Source organism: Fonticula alba (assembly GCF_000388065.1).
Source record: "Fonticula alba strain ATCC 38817 unplaced genomic scaffold supercont2.11, whole genome shotgun sequence".
Lineage (NCBI taxonomy): Eukaryota > Rotosphaerida > Fonticulaceae > Fonticula > Fonticula alba.
In genome coordinates, this window is record NW_009242981.1 from 187,640 (window position 1) to 206,822 (window position 19,183).

At 73.0% G+C, this 19,183-nt stretch overlaps 6 protein-coding genes and 4 non-coding genes across 10 annotated transcripts in view; 3 read left to right on the top strand and 7 right to left on the bottom strand.

The window, feature by feature from the left end:
* H696_05445 (hypothetical protein) overlaps positions 1-3,943 on the top strand; it is a gene marked incomplete at both ends in the record, with an annotated part of 7,658 nt that extends 3,715 nt beyond the window's left edge. The window contains one exon of the mRNA XM_009499275.1: positions 18-3,943. Coding sequence (XP_009497550.1) covers positions 18-3,943 — 3,926 coding nt within the window. The remainder of the gene's footprint in view (positions 1-17) is intronic.
* A 656-nt stretch (positions 3,944-4,599) lies between these two features.
* On the top strand, positions 4,600-4,672 carry H696_05446. Its single transcript has one exon. It is a non-coding gene; the product is annotated as a tRNA-Lys (tRNA).
* A 258-nt stretch (positions 4,673-4,930) lies between these two features.
* H696_05447 lies at positions 4,931-5,004 on the bottom strand. Its single transcript has one exon. It is a non-coding gene; the product is annotated as a tRNA-Arg (tRNA).
* Positions 5,005-6,832: 1,828 nt separating this feature from the next.
* Positions 6,833-8,396, bottom strand: H696_05448 (hypothetical protein). The gene is made up of 5 exons (XM_009499276.1): positions 7,862-8,396; positions 7,677-7,733; positions 7,525-7,573; positions 7,325-7,398; positions 6,833-7,216 (listed from the first exon to the last, which is right to left on the bottom strand). Exons 1-5 carry the CDS (start codon positions 8,279-8,281, stop codon positions 6,929-6,931), a joined length of 888 nt encoding a protein of 295 aa, XP_009497551.1. The 5' UTR covers positions 8,282-8,396; the 3' UTR covers positions 6,833-6,928.
* A 1,106-nt stretch (positions 8,397-9,502) lies between these two features.
* On the bottom strand, positions 9,503-11,768 carry H696_05449 (hypothetical protein; the record flags this gene model as incomplete). Its single annotated transcript, XM_009499277.1, has 1 exon — positions 9,503-11,768. One exon carries the CDS (start codon positions 11,766-11,768, stop codon positions 9,525-9,527), a length of 2,244 nt encoding a protein of 747 aa, XP_009497552.1. The 3' UTR covers positions 9,503-9,524.
* Positions 11,769-13,256: 1,488 nt separating this feature from the next.
* Positions 13,257-14,144, bottom strand: H696_05450 (hypothetical protein; the record flags this gene model as incomplete). The annotated part of the gene is made up of 1 exon (XM_009499278.1): positions 13,257-14,144. One exon carries the CDS (start codon positions 14,142-14,144, stop codon positions 13,257-13,259), a length of 888 nt encoding a protein of 295 aa, XP_009497553.1.
* Positions 14,145-15,728: 1,584 nt separating this feature from the next.
* On the bottom strand, positions 15,729-15,800 carry H696_05451. The gene has a single exon. It is a non-coding gene; the product is annotated as a tRNA-Asp (tRNA).
* Positions 15,801-15,873: 73 nt separating this feature from the next.
* On the bottom strand, positions 15,874-15,945 carry H696_05452. The gene has a single exon. It is a non-coding gene; the product is annotated as a tRNA-Pro (tRNA).
* Positions 15,946-16,158: 213 nt separating this feature from the next.
* On the bottom strand, positions 16,159-17,713 carry H696_05453 (hypothetical protein). Its single transcript, XM_009499279.1, has 4 exons — positions 17,002-17,713; positions 16,640-16,772; positions 16,459-16,519; positions 16,159-16,285 (listed from the first exon to the last, which is right to left on the bottom strand). The coding sequence occupies exons 1-4, from the start codon at positions 17,638-17,640 to the stop codon at positions 16,189-16,191; spliced, it is 930 nt and encodes a 309-aa protein (XP_009497554.1). The 5' UTR covers positions 17,641-17,713; the 3' UTR covers positions 16,159-16,188.
* Positions 17,714-18,280: 567 nt separating this feature from the next.
* H696_05454 (hypothetical protein) overlaps positions 18,281-19,183 on the top strand; it is a gene marked incomplete at both ends in the record, with an annotated part of 1,393 nt that continues 490 nt past the window's right edge. The window contains 3 exons of the mRNA XM_009499280.1: positions 18,281-18,590; positions 18,707-18,924; positions 19,066-19,136. Coding sequence (XP_009497555.1) covers positions 18,281-18,590; positions 18,707-18,924; positions 19,066-19,136 — 599 coding nt within the window. The remainder of the gene's footprint in view (positions 18,591-18,706; positions 18,925-19,065; positions 19,137-19,183) is intronic.

Below are 19,183 nucleotides of genomic sequence, written 5' to 3' on the forward strand. Positions count from 1 at the left end.
CTAACACCACCCGGCAGACTGCATCCCGGCCTGTGAGATTGCCCACTGCCGGCACTGCCTCGAGGGCAGGTGCCTCGCCTGCGAGCGGGGCCTCCTCCTGGCGGAGGATGGCCGCACGTGCGGGCACTCCTGCGCCGACCCCGATGCCACCGTGGTCGAGGGGCGGTGCTCGGCCCCGGCCCCGGCCTTCGTCCCGTGGATGGTCACCACGGCCGACCCCTCGTGGGGGGACTTCCAGCCGGTGGGCTTCACGCACGCGCGCATGGCCCCCGCCCCGGCCGGCGGCGGCGACAACCCGGACCACCGGTGGCCGGTGGCCACGGTCGAGCCCAGCCTGGTCGGGTACTTCCCCTCGGATCCCGACACCCTGACCCTGGTGCCGGTGGGCCAGTCGGCCGAGGTCCAGCACCTGAGCGTGCCCGGCATGCTGGACGAGTTCATTGTCGGGGACCGGACGGCGGCGGGGGCGGCGGCGCCCACGACGACAGCCGGGGGCCCGGCCGGCGCCATGTCGGCCGCCGGCCCGGCGTCGGCCATCGGCCAGCTCCTGGCCCCGAGGGACCCGGTCCATCTGGGGGCGCTGCTGCGGGCGGCGGACCGGCCGCCGGGCGGTGGGCCGGCCGGGCACCCGGCCCGGCGGCCGGCCGTCAGCCTGGCCACCATGGCCGGGGCGGCCACCGCGCTGGCGCACTTCCGCCCGGCCACCGGGACCCTGCCCGGCCACGCCTTCGGGTATATGGTGGCCCCGAGCGCCCTGACCCGGCCGCTGCCGGTGACCAGCACCCTGACCATGCTGCTGTTCGGCAGCAGCATGGCCGGGCCGGGCCCGGCCCTGCGCGACCCCCTCCGGTGGATGGTGGACGTGCCGCTGCCCTTCCCGGCGGGCGAGCTGGCCCTGGCCCCGGCCCCAGCCCACGGGCAAACCTTCCCGCAGCTGGCCTCCCTCGTGCGGACCACCACCGGCGAGCATCTGCTGGCCATGCCCGGGGCCATGATCGGCTACTGGGACCTCCAGTGGGGCCTGGCCGGGGTGCTGCTCAGCCTGCCGAGCGTCAGCCCGCGCCTGAGCATCCCCCGGCTGGGGCACCGGCCGGGGGAGGCCGTCGGCCTGGCCCTGCCGGCCGTGGCCGAGCTGTATCCGCGCCTGGCCGGCCGGCCGGCCGACCGGCCCGGGGCCCTGTTCATCAACATGGCCGCCCAGAGCCCGGACTTCCTGTATGTCCAGCCGCCGGGCGATGATGTTCCCCTGCACCAGGCGCTGTATTACCAGCGCGCGGAGGGGGCCCCGGCCCAGGGGATCCTGGTCCGGGCGGATGCCCTGCCGGCCGGCATCGTGGCCCAGCCCTACGACTGCCTGTGGGACCAGTCGCTGTGGGACCTGGACCGGGCCACCGGCGAGGAGCCGTACAAGACCCCGGCCGGGCTGCTGGCCGAGCCCTTCCTGCCGGGCAACCGCTCCGGGCGCCGGGACTCCGGCTGCCCGCTGGCGGTCATCGAGCACCATGCCGTCAGCCCGACGGCCGAGCTGGTGGCCATGGACACCAACCGCGACGGCCAGGAGGACCTGGTGCTGCTGGACCGGGCCACCGGCCGCGTGGTCTTCTACCTGGCCCAGCCCGGGGTCGAGGGCGTGGCCTTCCGCCGGGTGGTTGTCCTGCCGGGGTTCCCGCCGGCCGGCCGGCCGGCCGCCGGGTCGCCGGCCGCCCGGCCGAGCATGCACCTGCTGGACGTCAACCACGATGGCCGGCTGGATGTCGTGCTGCTGGATGGGCCGGACGGGGCCGGGTCGCCGGCGCGCGGCCCGCGCATCCGGGTGTTTGCCCACCCGGACGCCGAGGCTCCCCGGTGCCCGGCCGGCACCCACCTCGACGCGGCCAGCTTGACGTGCGTGTGCCCCGGCGGGGAGGCGGTCCACTTCGACACGGCGGCCGGCCGGTGCGCCTGCGTGGCGCACGCCGACCCGGGCCCGGACGGCCGGTGTGCCTGCCCGGCCGGGCTGGTGGCCGCCGCCGGCCAGTGCGCCTGCCCGGCGGGCACGCGCCCGGTCTTCGACGAGGCCACCCTGGCCGAGGTCCTGCCCCGGGAGTGTGCCCCGTGCGACGCCTCGTGCGCCACCTGCTCGGCCGGGCCGGCGCGCGCCTGCGGGACCTGCCCGCCGGGCCGGCTGCTGGTGCTGGCCCCCGGCCCGTCGGCCTGCGTGAGCGCCTGCCCGGCCGGCATGAACCCCACGTCCGCGGGGGGGGCCTGCGTGGCCTGCGGGCCCGGGTGCGATGCCTGCACCACGGCCGACCGGTGCACCGCCTGCGCGCCGGGGTTCTACCTCTCGGCCGAGGACCACCAGTGCCACGCGTGCGATGTCTCCTGCGGGGCCTGCTCCGGGCCCGGGGCGCTGGCTTGCCGGGGCTGCGCGGCGGGCTTCCTGCTGGAGCCGGCCACCGGCCGCTGCTGGTCCGACTGCCCGGATGGCACCGGGCCGGACCTGGTCACCGGCCAGTGTCAGCCGTGCGGCAATGCCGCCTGCCGGCGGTGCGTCTCCCCGGCCGCCGGGGCCCACTGCTCGGCCTGCCCGGCGGGCTTCACCCTGGGCAGCAGCCCGCGCGAGTGTGTCCCCTGCGGCCCCGGCTGCCTGGCCTGCTACACGGCCGAGTTCCCCACCTGCCTGGCCTGCCAGCAGGGCACGGTCCTCCACGAGCAGAAGTGCCTGCCGGCCTGCCCCGATGGCATGTATGCGGTGGCCGCGCCGCCGCCGGCCCAGCCCGGGCTGCCGGCGTCGGCCGTGTGCCGGCCCTGCCACAGCACCTGTGCCCAGTGCACCGGGCCCCTGGCCAGCCAGTGCACCGCCTGCGTGGACCCGCTGGCCGAGCTGGCCTCGGGCCAGGACCCCGCCTGCCGGTCGGTCTGCCCGGATGCCGGCTCGCAGCCGGCCGCCCTGGCGGCCTGCCCCTGCTCGGCCAGCGGCTGCCTCTCCTGCCAGTCGACCGGGCCCTATGTGTGCGCCCGGTGCATCGTCGGCTACCTGATGACGGCCGACGGGCAGTGCATCCGCCAGGGCCAGTGCCCGCCGCTGACGTACGCCGACATGCTGGCCCGGTCGTGCTACCCGTGCGGGGTTTTCTGCAGCTCCTGCCATCCCGGCCGGCCGGAGTACTGCCTGACCTGCTCCTCCCGCGATGGCTTCCTCCCGCTGCCCGGGGGCTACTGCTCGCGGACCTGCCCGGAGGTGGGGTACTTCGTGGACAACCTCGACCGGGGCCGGTGCAAGGCCTGCCCGGCCAACTGCTGGACCTGTGCCCGGTCCACCGGGTGCGACATGTGCCACGCCGGCTTCTTCATGCATCAGGGGGCCTGCCTGGCCGCCTGCCCGGAGGGGACCTTCCCCAGTGCCGGGGGGTGCCATGCTTGCGACCGGCAGTGCGCCACCTGCACCGGGCCCGGGCCCGGCCAGTGTGCCACCTGCCCGGCGGGGGCGGTCCTGTCGGCCGGCGGCCGGTGCCTGGCCGGCGGCCGGTGCCCGGCCGGCAGCGCCGACTACCTGACGCCCGGCGTGTGCGCGGCCTGCGCCGGCGGCTGCGCCGCGTGCACCGGCCCCGCGCCGGACCAATGCACCGCCTGCATGTATGGCATGCTGCCGGACCCGCGCGCGGCCGGCGCCTGCCTGGCCGCCTGCCCGGATGGCTGGTTCCCGGACCCGGCCGCGAGCCTGTGTGCCCCTTGCCACCGGAAGTGCGCCACATGCGCCGGGCCCGGGGGTGACAGCTGCCTGGCCCCGGCCCCGGGGGCCGGCCGGCGCACCGCCCTGGCCATCGGCCTTGGCGTGGGGCTCCCGCTGCTGGTGGTCCTGGTGGCGGCCGTGGTGGCGGCCATCCTGCTCCTCCGGCGGAAGGCCTCCTCGCCGGAGCCCGCCAAGCAGGACGCCGTGGAGATGGCCCCTGTGCCTGCCTGACCTCCTGCTGTGTAGACCTCCCATGCCTGTTTTCTCCTGTTCGTGTGGATGTGTGGATGTGTGTGGATGTGTGTGGATGTGTGTGCGTGTGGATGTGTGTGCGTGTGGATGTGTGTGGATGTGTGGATGTGTGGATGTGTGCGTGTGCCCTTGCATGTGCGTGTGCCCATGCATGTGCGTTTGCGTTTGCATGTGCGTGTGCGTTTGCATGTGCGTGTGCGTTTGCATGTGCTCATGTGCGTGTGCGTTTGCATGTGCGCATGCATGTGCGTGTCCATGTGCGTGTCCATGTGCGTGTCCATTTGCGTGTCCATGTGCGTGCGCGCATTGGTGTCGATGGCGGCGCCGGGCCTCGGAGGGGCGGCGAAATGCACCGCCGGAGGCATGCCTCCTCCCGTGTGGGCATCGTCTGGCACCCGGCGTGTGCGTGCGCGTGCTGGTGCCGATGGGCTCGGGCTGGGGGGAAGGGTGGGGACATTCACCGCCGGGCTCGCGTCCTGGTCCCCGGACCTCGGGGGCATCCTGGCTGCCGGCTCCTGGTGCATGTGGTCCTGCTGGTGCCCTTGAAGCCGCCTGGAACAGAGGAGCGCGGGCAGATCCACCGCCGGCACCGGCACCGGCAGCTTCATGTGTCCCCCGGTACCGGCTACACACATGCCTGTTTAGCTCAGTTGGTAGAGCATGGGACTCTTAATCCCAGGGTCGTGGGTTCGAGCCCCACAGTGGGCTATCTTCCTTTTTGCGCCGCGCCCGTCCGAGCGCCTCTTTGTGTCCACCGCGCCCCGGACGCAGGGCGGCCCAGCCCGCCCTCCCCCGGGGGAGGAAAACAAGCCCGGAGGGCGCAGCGGGTAACCCCCCCCCCCCCTGAGGGGGCGGGGACGCGGCGCCCCTCTCCCCTCTCCCTCCGCGCCTCGCCCCGGGACACACGCGCACGGACGCCGCGGCGCGCGCGCCTCCCTCCTGAGGAGGGCGGGCAAAAAAGAATGGTGACCACGATGCGGCTCGAACACACAACCTCCTGATCCGTAGTCAGGTGCTCTATCCAATTGAGCTACGCGGCCATCTTCGAGGGGAAACGCCCCTCGTGGCGCTTTTGGCCCACCCGGATTTTGCGTGCCCCGCGCCCGTCCCCACCCCGGCCGGGCGGCGGCGCCCATACACGCCCGGGAGCCGGGTCGACTATTGCCCCCCCCCCCCCCCCCCCCCCCCCGCCAACACCACTGGGGGAGGCCCCCGGGACCAAGCGACCCGGGCCCCCCGCCCGGCTGGCAGCGTCCCGGCACCGGGCGGGAGCATCCTTCCCGATGGCCACCTCCGTCGCCGGCGCGCCGGCGCCTCGACACCGGGCCCCGGAGCAGGGCAGGGACAGCGCACTGACCGCCCCTCGGTAGCCGGGAACACCCGTGGGGGCTTCAATGCGCGCGCGCGTCCCCCGACGCTGCGCCGACAAGGGGGTGGCGCATCGCGCTCGTGCCGGCCCCGGCCGCTGCAGCGGGACCACGCCGCGCGAGGCTCTCCGCCCGCCCCCCCCCCCCCCCGCCAGTCTGGACGGAGCTCTGGCGATGCCGCGCGGCACACCCGGCCCCGAAGGGAGTCCGACGCCCTGCATCCGGGCGAGGCCCCCAGCCACGCCTCCGTCCACTCGGCGGCCCACGCGGTATTTCCCCCGGGGGAGACGCGCGGCCGACCGGGCCCGTGCTCGCTCGTGCTTTCCCCGGGCGGCAGGGGAGGCCTTTGAGTGCCCCACGCGCCCGGGCAAGCGGCGGCCCGAGACCCCGGTGCTCCGGGACTCCGGGACCCTGACCCGGGGATGTGGCAACCGCCGCCAGCGGTACCAACACCGGATCCCCGGGTAACACTCTCGCGCGCCCGCCCGGCGCCTGCCGGCACCCCTCGCCCGATGTGGGGATTCGCACACATCCCCACCCCCCCCCCCGGCCCGGCTGGCCAGCTGCCATTCGCTCGGCCTCGCCAAGGGCCCCGTCGGCCCCTCCCCCGACAAGACCCCTTCGGCCTGCTCAGACCCCGGGCCACCCTGGGCCTCCGGCGCTGGGAACCGGCGGCCCAACGGCCCAGCAAAGCAGCGCCAGCCAATGTTCGAGCGGTGGCGCTGGTTGGCATATCTGCCCCACACACCGGATGCCCCGGGATCCACCCCGCACACGGGCAAAGGGTGCCCGGCTGTCGGCGGTCTTTTCCCGCGCGGCACAGCGGAAGGGGGCGCCTCGGCGCGGGGCGGGCACAGGATGGAGCCTCAGCAGGCACCACGGCTCGCCGGGAGCGGCACGGGAGCAGGCGACAGGGCGTCCGCCAAAGAAAAATAAAAAGACAACCAGGCCCTGTAGCCGGGGTGCCGGCGCCTGCGCAGGCCCGAGGGCCCCACCGGCCAGGCCGCACGCCGGCGCACCTCTTCCAGCACACGCCACCGTCACCATGGCAAGCGCCTCCGGCCGCGGCTTCGCCCCCGGCGCGGTCGAAGTGTCGTGGCCTGCCGCCCAGGGGAGCCGCGCTGCCGCCGCGCCCCCTTCCCCGGGGAAGGGACCGAGGGCGCACCTTGCGCACGGGCTCTCGCACAAGCGCCCCCAAAAGAGACCCACCACCCATGGAGGGAGGGCGGCCCCCGGCAACTTTCGCCCCGCGCTGGGCGCTGTCCAGGGTCGGGTCCAGTTAATGGTGGTATATTAATTGAACGCCCGGGGCGCCGAGCGACTGGAATGCCCCCGGCGCAGGCATGCGGCCCGGCCGCATGTCTCCAACAGCAAAAGGCCATACCTCCGCCGGTCAATCTGGAGAGCGGCAGAATGGCGCGTCCCGGAACAGCAACATGCCAACGCATCGCCTGCCGGACATACCCCACAAGCAGGGAGAATGCACCTCCCACAAAGGGGGCCGCGTTCACCCCCCCCCCGCCACCGCACCGGTGTGGGTGGGGATGCCTGCTGCGTGAGCCGGAGCCCGCGCGCCGCAGCCCCGGCGCGCCGGCGCCTACAGGCCGCCATTCACCTGGCGCGCCATGGTCAGGATCATTTGGTGGTACTCCGGCCGCACGTGGTCGACGCAGGCCAGCACCGGCGGGATCCGCATGTCCGCCGGGCGCTTGCAGACCACGGTGTACACGTAGCGCGACTGGCGGTTGATGTGGCAGAACTTGCACAGGGCCACCGGCGGCAGGGGCGGGGCTTGGCCGGAGCGGACGCACTCGGCCGCGTGGGCCTCGAAGGCCATGCGCGCGTTGTACAGGCGTCGGATCCGCATGCGCATGAAGGCCATGATCTGGGCCGGTGGGTGTGCCCCGGTGGACCAGAGCGCGGGTCAGTCGACAGCCGGCCCGGCACGCGGGCGCGAGTTTGGCAAGAGGGCAGCCCGACCGGGCGGACGCACGCCGAAGATGAGCACGCCATTGAAGAGGAGCGTGCCGCCGCCGCCGACCATGGCATACGACTGGGGCGACATGGCTGCTCCGGAGCGCGTGCGTGGGTGCGTGGGTGTGAGCGAGGGGGAGGGGGCGGGGGGAGTAGGGCGCGGGGGCGACCGGGCCGCCCGCCGGCCGCGCTGCTGCCGGCGGCCCCGAGGCAACGCACCAATGCCCACGGCGATGAGGATCGCCCCGATGATCACCAGGATGAGGAACTGCGCGGCGCGGCGCGGCGCATGCCAGCCGGGTCAGTGTCGGTGTCTAGCCGGCTTGGAAGGGCGACTCGGCGGGGATGCCAGGGGGGGGTGGCTGGCGCACGGTGATGAGGTTCGATCTTTTGCTCCTGCTGGCGAGCGCATTGGGCAGGGGTATGGGCTTCCGCCAGGGGGGGGGGGGGGGGGGGCGGCCCGGGGGGAGGCGAGGGCGAGTCAGCTGGGCCACGAGGCCCCGGCCAGGGCAAGACAGGCCCACCGCACGGCCTGCCGGTGGAGACGGCGACGCACCGCCTCGTAGTAGGGCAGGAAGTCCATGTAGTTGGTGTAAGGGATGGCGCTCGGGTCCCAGACCATGGCGTAGGCCGAGCTCACCTCGACCCTGGTGGCGAGGCCGGCGCCCGGGGGGGGCCTTGGACCGGGCGAGGGGCCCGCCGCAGCGTACGACGCGCCCGGCGAGGGATAGGCCTTGTAGGCCGGCGGGGCCGACATGTGGCCCGCGAATGGTGGCGGCGGCGGCGGCGGCGGCGGCGGCGGCGGCGGCGGCGGCGGCGGCGGCGGCGGATGTGCCGCGGCCACAGGCGAGTGGGCCACCTGCGTCAGCGGGTAGTCCCCCTGGACGGGCGGGTGGCCGGGCATGCCGTGCGGCGGTTGCGCCGGCGTCCAGACACTCTCGGCCGCCGGCAGGGGCGAGGGGCTGGTGAATTCCATGGGGGCGAGCGCCGGGCAGAGGGGCAGAGGGGCGGGGAGAGGGGCAAGGAGGGGGACGGCGAGGGCCCCGGCGCGCGGAACAATCGGGATGGAGGGGAGGGGCAGGGCACTGAGCCACAGTGCCCGGATGGCCTGCCCTGGCCCGGTGGTGCGGCATAAAAATCCCCACCAGCCGGGCCGCCCGCAGGGGACCCACAAAAATGGATCGCCCCGCCGGGTCGCGGCCCTGCACCGGCCCGCACTTCGCCCCCGCCGGCCCCCTGGGCGGACCGGGGCTTTGTCCCTGCGTCCTTCCCTCGCCCGGCAGCGGCACGGCCGCCGAGCGGGGGCCACAATCCAGCCCCGGGCGGGCGGCCGGACCCTGGGCTCATGCAAGACGGCGCCCGATCGTTGGCATGCGCCTGTGGGAACGGGCCGCCCGGCGGATCGCCGGGGGGCGCGTGCCTCCGGGTCCGGGCTCCGTCCGGGCCAGCACCGCGCGCCGGGACGTGCGTTTCACCCCCGGGCCGCAGGAGGGGGGAGGGGGGGGGGGGGGGACTTCGGCGCGCGGAGTGCGGCCCGAGAGCACGGGCACGCGCGCGTCTCCCGGGCGAGGGGAAACGGACCTCTGCGGCCGCACCAGCTCCCCCTCGGCCTCCGCGTGTCATACTGGGCCATGGCGGCACCCACCGCCATAACCACACAAACACGGCCACGGAGCCGGTCCAGCTGGGGAGGACATGCAGCCGGGCAGGCGTGCTCGTCCCGCACCGGGGCATGGCAGCGCACATACACACATACATACGTACACATACATACGTACACATACATACGAACACATACATACGAACACATACATACGAACATATACATACGAACACATAAATACACACATACATACACACATACATACACACATACATACACACACACATACACACACACACAGACTCCCGGGCCAGGGCGGATCGAGCACCGAAAGACACACCCCGGCATGCCGGCACCCGCCCAGCGCATGGCCATGGCGGACAGTGCGATCCGGCGATCGGCCCACCCCCGCCGGGGGCCCCCCGAGGCACATGTCGGCCCGAATGCCGGCGGCACACGGCCGCGCGGCTGGCCCATCGATGCGCGACAAGGGCAAGGCGCCGGACCCCACGTCGGAGGGACAAAAGAACCCCACGGCCCCCGGGTGCAACACCAGAAAGGCAGCCACGGGCCGAAGCAACAGCCACAGGTGAGGGAGGAGGAGGGGGGTCTATTCTCACCGGGGCTGGGCAGTTAGTCTGAGGTAGGGCGAATCCTTGGCCAGCAGCGGCTCAAAGTGATTCAGGGTCATGCGGAGGAGAGGCGACGGCATGTTGGCCTCGCGGTACAGCTGCGACAGGGAGATGTCGGGCTTGGCGCGCAGCTGCTCATGCAGCTCGTGCAGCCGGAAGGCCAGGCTCCGGGCATACATCGGGGTGGAGAAGTCCGGCGCATGGACCCGCAGCGAGTTGATCACCTGCGGGATGGTGCAGCCCAGATCCGCGGCCAGGTGGTGCACCAGCGGCGGCGGATACCGGCCCCGGATGGCGTCCAGCAGCTCCGGCAGCCGGCCATCCGGCACATACATCCCCCCGGGGCCGGCCCCGGCCTCCGGCCCGAGGGCCAGGAAGAAGTACTCCGGGCAGTAGCGATGGAGCAGGGAGAAGGTCTGGTCCGGCGTCAGGCCCAATTGCCTGGCGATGTCGGGCACGGTGTACCGCATGCGCCGGATGCCGCGGTCCGGGCTGCCGGCCGCCGGCCCGGCCAGCTGCCGCGCCAGGCGCCGCAGGCGGATGATGCCCTCCGTGGGCAGGGTGATCATCGGCCGCGAGAGGAACACATCGCGCAGCGACCGGTCGATGGTGCGCCGGATCAGGCCCACCGACACGCCCAGGTGCTGGCTGGCCTCGATCGGGCTGAGCGGCGGCCGCAGGGCCAGCAGCCGCCGGAGGCGCCCCTCGAAGGCCGGGTCGAAGTCCGCATCCAGATGCCGGAGGTCCGGCTGCTCGGGCGGGTGCTGCGCCGGGTCGAACACCCGGACCAGGTCCGACCGGCGCCAGTCTATCGCCCGGCTGCTTTGGGCCATGGTCAGCAGGTTGGCCGGCTTGGAGCCCGGCTGGTGGGACTGCCGCCGGACCGGCGAGTCCTCCGGCAAATACCGGGCCACATACTGCCGCATGGAGGTGATGTCGGTCAGCAGGAAGGCCCCGCTCCCCGGCCGGGGGGGGGCCTCCTCGGCCAGGGGCTTCGGGAAGTACCGGACCACCGTATTCCACAGCGACTTGTAGGGGACCCCCATGGCCTGGGCGATGAACGGCAAGGTGGCATCCTTCCGGAGCAACTCCCGCAAGGAGGCCTCCTGCTCGGCCGGCAGGGCCTGGCGCACGGCCCTGAAACGCTGGTCGCACAGCCGCGAGTCCTGGCGGAAGACCGTCAAATAGGCGATGGCCACCCGGCGGGCGGTTTCCCGCAGCCGGGCCTCGGCCTCCGAGTCGGCCTGGAGCTCGGCCGTCCGCAGGGCCCGCTCCAGCAGGTCCAGCCGATCCGGCCAGGGGATCGCCTCGGACTGGGGGATGCCCCGGTGGCCGCGGCGCCCGGCCGGCGGGGCCAGGTGCACCGGGTCGCCCGGGCCACCGGGGCCACCGGGCCCGGCGAGCCCAAAGCCACCCCCGGCGAGGCCGCCGGCGCCACCGCCACCGGCAAGGCGATCGGCCTCGGCCTCGGCGTCGGAGTCCAGCCCATCCCCATCCCCGGGGTGGGGCCTCCCCTGGAGGTACTTGGCCATCGTTTGCTTGAGCAGCAGCGGCGACACCGACAGCAGCGTGGAGATCTGGTGCAGCGGCACGGCCGGCGCGATGGCGCACAGCTCGCGCAGCCGCTGCAAGCACGGCCGCGGGGTCAGGTCCACCCCGGGCGCGTGCTGCTGGATGAGCTGCACCACGGTCGGCCGCGACACCCCCAGCAGCCGGGCCAGCAGGATCTTCCCCGGCGGCGGGTCCCGGTGGACCAGCAGCAGAAAGTTGTCGGCCAGGTGCGGGCAGCTCAGCGCCCCGGCCTGCGAGCCCCGCGGCGGCGGCAGGCCAAGGCCGTCCTTGACAAAGCGCCCGATCAGGGCGCTGGTCGTGGCGCAATCCAGCCCCATCAGCCGGGCCTTGGTGTTCAGTGACACCGCCGGCGCGTGGAGGCCCACCAATTGCAGGAAGAAGCGCAAGCACCCGACCGACTGGAAGCCCGATGGCAGGGGCGCCCGGCCGGCCTCGATGTCCCGCAAGAGCCGGGCCCCGGCCGTGTTGCTCACCGGGCCCAGGTCATACGGATCGGCCTCGTGCTTGGGGAAGGCCGGGCGCGCACTCGCGGCCGGTGGGGCCGCGGCCCGGCCCGGGGCACTCGCCGGCTTTCGGGGCGCCCGGCCGGCCGGGCCTTCGACATCGGGCCGGGCCAGCCCGCTGGCCTGGGCGCTGGCCCGAGGGGCCGAGGCCATGCTCACCTTGGCCCGGGGACCGAGGGCCCCGGCAAGTGGCCCAAGTTGCCGACACACCAGACGCAACATCGGGCCGCCCGCAACCGCACGGTGCCAGGAGGAAGGACGTGCGGCGCGCTGGACGGGATGGCGCGGCCACCGGCGGGGAGGGGGGGAGAGAGAGAGAGAGAGAGGTAGCGGCTGCGTGCGGGACCGCGCGCCGGGTGGATGGAGGGGCAGAGGGCGAAGTGCTGAGCGCGAGATACGGAAAAGAGGGGGCGGAGGAGCGGAGGAGGGAGATCTAAAGCAAGATGCCGGGCTCCGTGCGAGGGGCGCGCACTCCGCGCCCTGAAGAAGGCTGGCACCTGGGGCCGACCCAACGGGGCGGGTGATTCTGCCGGGGGTGTGATGCGTGTCACGTGTCGCGGCTAATCGGGCAGTCGTTCTGCCCGGCTGTGGGAGTTTCCCTGGGCGCCCAGACATGCCTGGTCGCGCGCGCGCGCGCGCGGGGGGCGCCGCGGCCACTCCCCATGGTGTGCTGAGGGGCATTTTCGGGATTTGTCTCGGAGTTTCGCTCTTTTTTTTCTTTTCCCCCGGGGGGGGGGGCGGCTCTCGGCGGCATGCGCTACACATCCGGCGGGCAGAGGGCTTCGCCCGTGCCAGTGGGGGGCGGGGGGCTAGATGGGCGTGTGCGCGCCGGCCCCGACAGGCGCGCAGGGGGGCCGGGGCCGTGAGCCGGGTCGTCCCGCCGTCCGCCGGCGCCACCCCCCCCCCCCCCCCCCCCGGTGTGTGCGTGTGCGAGTGCGCCTGCGCGAGGGTACGCGTCGGTTCGCGCACGGGCGTGGGCAAAGTTGGCTGCTCGATATTAGTATTCATTGTGCCGCCCCCCGAACCGATTGCCGGGGCCTCTTGCCCTGGTCCCGGATCTCGCCCGAACTTTCCCCCTTGGGGGCTCTCTCGGGTCATTCTTGACCCCCTCCCATTGGCCTGCCCTCTCTTTCGGCAGCAGGCACGACGCTCGCCGGTGTCGCGCAGGGGACCGGGGAACCAGCCGGCGCCCGGTCCGCGTCTCACCTCGCCCCGCGCACGATGAGGAATGCATGGGGCGGCCCGGGCCCGCGCGGGAAAGGCATGTCCCCCCCTCCCCGGCTGTGGCGGTGGGTGCCCCCCGGCCCCGCGCATTCGCGCGCCCACCGCCCGCACCGCCCCGCACCCCTCGCCCCTTGGCCGGGCCCCGGGCCGGACAGCATGAGAAGAAGAAAGAAGAAAGTCGGCGCGGGGGACGACCCTTGCATACCCAACGGAAACTGTGTATTGGGGGGGGGGGGAGAGAAGAACGAGGGAGGAGAGCATGCCAGGGGGAAGAGGCCCGAGGGGAGAGGGAGACACGCGGAGGGGAGACACGACCCCCCTCGCCGGGGGGCCCCCTAGCCCCGAGGGCCCTCGCTGGCATGGGGCATGCGGCGGCGCGCGCCGGGCCGCCGGACGCGCGGCACGGCCGGGCGCCACTCACAGCAGGTAGGCGGCGACCATGGCGACGGCGGCGGCGGCGGCCGGCACGGCGGCGGTCAGGGCGGTGGCGCTGTTGAAGCGGTACTCCGGGTCGAAGGTCACCATCTTGATGTCGTGCTTCTCGATGGGGTCCACGCAGAAGGGGGTGATCTTCTTCATGAGGTAGTGCAGGCCGGAGTTCTTGGGGCACAGCAGGTCGATGAAGTCCATGAGGGAGTTCTCGCCGCAGAACATGGACACATCGTTGCCGATGACGCCGCGCTCGACGGCGCAGTGCATGTGCTTGCCGAAGAAGTCCGCGCACTTCTTCGGGAACTTGCACAGCTTGCCGATGTCGGGCGCGCCGCCGGTCTCGTCGCTGTCGTCATCGGAGAAGTCCAGGTACCCGGCGCACACCTTCTCCATGTCCTCGGCGACCTTCTCCAGCTGGTCGTCACGGCAGCCGTCCGACGGGAAGGAGGACCCCTTGTTGACGGGGAAGTTCGACGGGCAGGTGAACTTGCTCAGGTCGATGGCCGCCGCGAGCCCGGCATTCTGGCACATCGACGCATAGAGGGCCAGGTGCTCCGAGCACAGGGGGTACGCGTCGTCGCGGTGCATGGTCTTGCGGGTCAGCTCGTGGGCCATGGTGGCGCAGACCACCGCCTTGTGGTGGGTCTCGAAGGCCTGGGCGGTGCAGCCCTGCCCGGAGGCCAGCAGCCTCTGCGAGTCGGCGATGTACGTGCCGCTGGCGCAGACGGAGAAGTCGAAGTCCGAGGTGGCGGCCGCCGAGACGTTGGCCTGGGCCAGGCCGGCCTCCTGCTGGTTGAACATGGCGGGGCTCACGCCGAGGGCGGCGGTGAGGGTGGCCACGAGCACGCGCTGGGGGTTGGTAAGATCGACCATGGTGGAGGTGGGGGGGGGGGGAGAGAGAGAGAGAGAGAGAGGACAGTCCGCTGGGGGAAGGGAGACTGGCGAAATGGGAGTTGTCCATGGGACCCTGTGGTCCGGGCCGCCAGGGGGGATCTATTTATATGGGTGGTGCCGCGGGCGGGCGGGCGGGCGTGCGTGCGTGTCCCGGCACGCGAGGCGCCGCGCCCCGGGTCCAGCAAGGGGGCAGCCCGGCGCCGGACAGCAGGTCTCCCGACGCGCGATGCGGCCGGCCGCCCGCGGGCCCCGGCGCCGGGCCTCCCGTGCCTTGGCACCCTGGCCGGCTGCGGACGCGGTGCGCCCTCGGCCCCGCCTGCCGCTGCCGTCACCGCCGCCGGGCGGATATGGATGCATGTGTGCGGGCTGTCGCCCTCGCCGCGCGCGCGCGCGCGCCGGACCGCAGGCCGGCATCTTGCCCGCCGGCAACCACCAACCAGGCCACCGTGCCTGGTTGTCGGGCCGCCATGGGGCCGCCATCGCCGCGCATGCGCACCCAGTGACTGGGCGGGGAGGGACGGGGGGCGACACCGGGCAATGGCGCCCGAGGCCTCGCGCCCATACACCAGGCTGCCGTCGATCGCCCGGCCGCCGGAGAGAAGATCGGCCAAAAGGGGAAGGGTGTCCCCCGGGCCCGCGGCTGCGCCTCGGGGGTGGCCCCGGTCGCGCGGGCGTGCGCGGGCACGCGTCCTGGCTTCGGAAAAAAGGGCCCCTTCCCGTGCCGGTGACCGCGTTGCCGGCGCGCCGTGGGGCGCGGGGCCGCAGGCTGGTCGACGCGCAGCAGCGCAGAACACCCCTCCCCCTTCGGCCGCTGATGGGGCGCACCCATTCCGGGGCCCCTTCCAGAGGGGCATGCACGCGCGCACCTGTGCCCGGGGCCCGCGCGATCTAGACCCCCCACGGTGGAATGTGTGTGCCTGTTTACGAGGGACCGCGCGCGCGCGCGCGGGGCCCTTGGCAAGCGCGCACGCCCCCGCGCCCGGGGGGGGGGGGGGGGGCGGGGCCGGCCGCGCCGAAGCCCGGCGCAAGGGGAGAATGGCCGGCGGCGCCCCTGACCACCCAGGCGGCGGGGCCCCGGCCCCGAGGGCGGAATGCGCCGCGGCAGGCAGTCCCGCCCCACGCGCGCGCGAGAGCTGGTGCACGCAGGAAAGCCGATTGACTGGCATGCGCCGAGCGCGCAAGCGCCCCCCGGCTGGCCGTGCGCACGCGCGCCCCCTCCCCCGACGCGCCAGCCCCGCTCCCCCTGGCGGCGGGGGTCCAGCCCGCCGGGGCCCTGGTGCGTGGGAAGCTCTCGGGGCGCCCCCGGAATCGGGCGGCCGCCCTGAGGCACGCGCGCTCGCGCGGAAAAAATGCGCCCCCGCAGGAGAGAGGACGAGACCATGGCCGCGGGGCCGGGGCCGGCGGGGTCCGGCGTAGCGGGACAGGGGACTCTCCTCTCGCCGGGGGGCGGGGCGGGATCGCAAATAAAAACAGGGGCACACACACACACACACACACACACCGGGGCCGAATGCCACGGCCAAGGGGGCCCCGCGCGAGACACGTCGGCAAACAAAAAGAACGCTCCCGATCCGGGAATTGAACCCGGGCCTCCCGCGTGACAGGCGGGGATTCTCACCACTATACTAATCGGGATGGTGGTCATGCTGCTGCCCGGGCGGCAGTCGTATATGAGGGTTTTGCCGGGGGACGGCGGCACAAAAAGCAAGGGGAAATCCGGGAATCGAACCCGGGACCTCTCGCACCCTAAGCGAGAATCATACCACTAGACTAATTTCCCCGGCCATGCGGAGGGACCACCCCCCAGCGGCCTTTATTTCCGCCTCCAGAGATCCCTGGGCCCGGTGGCCGAAGCTGGTGGCCGCCCCGCCCTGCCCCTCCCCCCCCAGGGCGGTGAGCATACCCGCACGATACCCCCGGGCTCGCCCCCGCTGACGCACACGGTGCGAGCATGAAACGCGCATGCCGCAAGCACGAGACACGCAGGCTGAGGTGGACACACAGGCCGACAGTCTATTCGGCCCTACAGCAATGGGCTCGGCATGACCACGGCCCACTGCTCGGCCGTGAAGAAGTCCTGCACCTCCGGGGAGTTCCGCAGCAGAGGGTGCTGGACGACCCTGCGCGCAGGGGCACGCGCACAAGGCCGCGGACAGGCAGAAAAGACGCGCACCCGAGGAGGGGGGAAACAGTGTCAGCACACAGACACACACACACACACAGAGAGAGAGACACACCGGCTGGCCATCCGGCGAAAGGGGAAAGGCACAAGAGCATGCGCCTGCGCGCGTACCAATTGCAAAAGAGCGTCAGGTTCTTCATGCGGTTGTTGATGAACTCCGGCTCGAAGCGCTCTATTGATCGTCCCGCCCGTACACACGGACGCCGGCGCACGATGGTCAGTATCGCGATCACACCACCGCGGCCGCCCGACGGGAACGCCCCGAAAGGGGGGGGGGGGGGACAGAACGCACGAAAGACCCTCCCCGGCGGGATGCCGATGATCGGCACCCGCCGGCCGTATTCCCGCAGTAGGAACTCGTAGAACAGCGAAAAGTCGTTGTACCGCCGCCGGACCGTCCGCGTGCCCGGACTCCAGACATTGGTCTGCCTCCGGCGAAGGGGGCCGGCGAGGGGCAACACACGGCCACGACCGGGCGCCAGCCGCGCCGGCACAGGCCGCCACAGGCCGCCACCGGGCCGAGAGCCCGGCACACGAACCGAGGACCGCGAGGGATGCACAGGCACGAGGGACGGTGAGACAGAAGGAACGGAGGCAGGAAGGCGGCGATCCAGCGAGACATGGCCGCAGGCAGGGCGAAAGGCACGAGCCCACCTGTGTCGTGACCGAGTACTGCGTGAACCCGTCGGTCGAGGGGTCCGAGATGGACACCCGCGCAAAGGCACTCTGGTGCGGCTCCCGGCTGCCGGGCCCGACGATCGGCACCGGCACATCCACCAGCAGGCCCCTCCCATCGAGGTCGCCATCCCCGGCCCCGGGGCCGCCGCTGCCATGGCCCCCCAGCAGCACCTGCCCCCCGGGGAGCAGGGCATACGCATCGAGGGACCCCTGCGCCGAGAGGCTCTCCAAGGAGGAGGACGCATCCGACATGGGGCTGGCCGCTTCGCCGGCATGCGGCCACGCCCCCGCCCCGGCAGGGGCCTGGTACGAGTGCGACACCGGCGACTCGACCGAGAAGCTGGGCGCCCGGCGGCCGGCCGGCGCGTCGGACGCCTCCACGGCCGCCGGCGCAAAGCAAAAGCCCAACATCCCGCGCAGGATCAGCTCCGCCTCGGCCGACCCCCCGGCCGCCGTGGCCAGCAGCTGCGCCGCCGCGGCCAGCCCCTCCGGCGCGTCCCCCTCCGGGGGCTGGAGCCCGGCATCGTCCTCCTCGCTGGAGGAGCAGGAAAAGACATCGTCCCCCGGGGGCCGCGGGCCGCCGCGGGAGGCGGGGCGCGAGTCTGCCAGGTGCATCTGTGCGAGCGTCTCGGGTGACAAAGGGCCAGCCGAGGAGAAGAAAGCAAGAAAAGGAGAGAGAGAGAGAGAGAGAGAGAGAGGAGCACAGGTACGATGGCTTCCCCGGTGTCGTTGACCTTCCGGCCACGGCGCCCCGCTTTCGCTCCCTCGCGCCCTCCACACACCGGCCCTCGCTTTTTGCTGGCCGGAGGCCGAGACACCGGCGCCCTCCGGAGGAGACCCCCCCCCCCCCGCCCGAGAGCCCAGCCCGAGCGCACACACACCGGGCTTGATCAAAACAAGCGACACGCCCGGGAGCGGGGGCGGCGGCCGCCATGTCGCGTATCACGCCCGGCCGGCAGCTGACGCGCCAATGGCATTCCGCATGCTGACAACGCACGGCGCGCCCGATCGAACGTGGACCTTCTCGACGCCTCGCCCGGCCTGCGGCCGGCCGGCGATCCGACCCGGCCTGCGGGCCCACTTTCGGAGGCCGCGCCAAAACAACCCCTTTTTTCCGCCACACGCCTGCCCCCCCTTGCGCCCCGGCAACAGGGGCACCCCATTCCCACCCGATTCGCCTCCCCTCCCTCCCCATCCCGCCCCCCCGCCCTTGCCAGCGCCCATCCCCCCCCCCCCTCCTCCCCCCCTTGACAACATGATCCGCTCTGTCACCGTCGGCCTCCGCGCCTCTACCTCGCCCCTGGTCCGCCGGGCCGGGCCACCGACCACCACCCCGGCGGCCGCCTACTCCGGCATCGGCGCCCGGCTCAAGGGCATGTTCGGCGGCTCCGGCTCCAGCGAGCCCGCGCCCGAGGCCGCCGACGCCTCTGCCAAGCCCAAGTCCTCGCTGCTGGACTCGCTGATGAACATGGGCAGCGGGCTCACCTCCGGCATGGGGCAGATCATGTCCAAGAGCATCACCCCGGAGATGCTCCGCCAGCAGGCCCAGGAGCTCACCGTGCCCAGTGCGTGCCCCCTCGCCACCCGCTCGCATCGCCCTCTCCCCTCATCCGTCCTTTGCCCTCCTTTTCTTTCCCCTCCCGGCTCACCCGCCCACACACTCGCATGGCGCCGGCCGCAGAGTACATCGAGTTCATGGAGAAGTCCCAGTCCGGCATGGCCTCCAAGGTCGCGAGCTTTGTCAACCCGGCGGCCGCGGCGGCCGCCAGCTCCGGCGAGCTGCAGAAGCGCCAGCTGGCCGTCCTCAAGTACCTGACGCCGGACGAGGCCGACAACATCGCCAACCTCACCCGCGGCCAGATGGAGGTCATTGCCAACCGCACGGGCCAGGGCCTGGTTGTACGTGCCGCGCCCGGGTCTTCCGCTGCTCCCCCGCCCCCTCCCCCCCCCCCCCTGCTCAGGGGTCTTGCTCTTTTGCCTGCCCTGCCCTGCCACTCCAACTCACCCGCGTCCCATGCCCGACTGCCTGGCTTCCGGAAGGCCGTCAGCGAGGCCATCCAGGCGTACAGCTCCATTCGCATGTTCATCCACTTCCTGGCCCACTGCAAGGAGTGCGTTCACCGCCACTGGCTCGCGATCCCCGGGCTTTCCCCCTCTC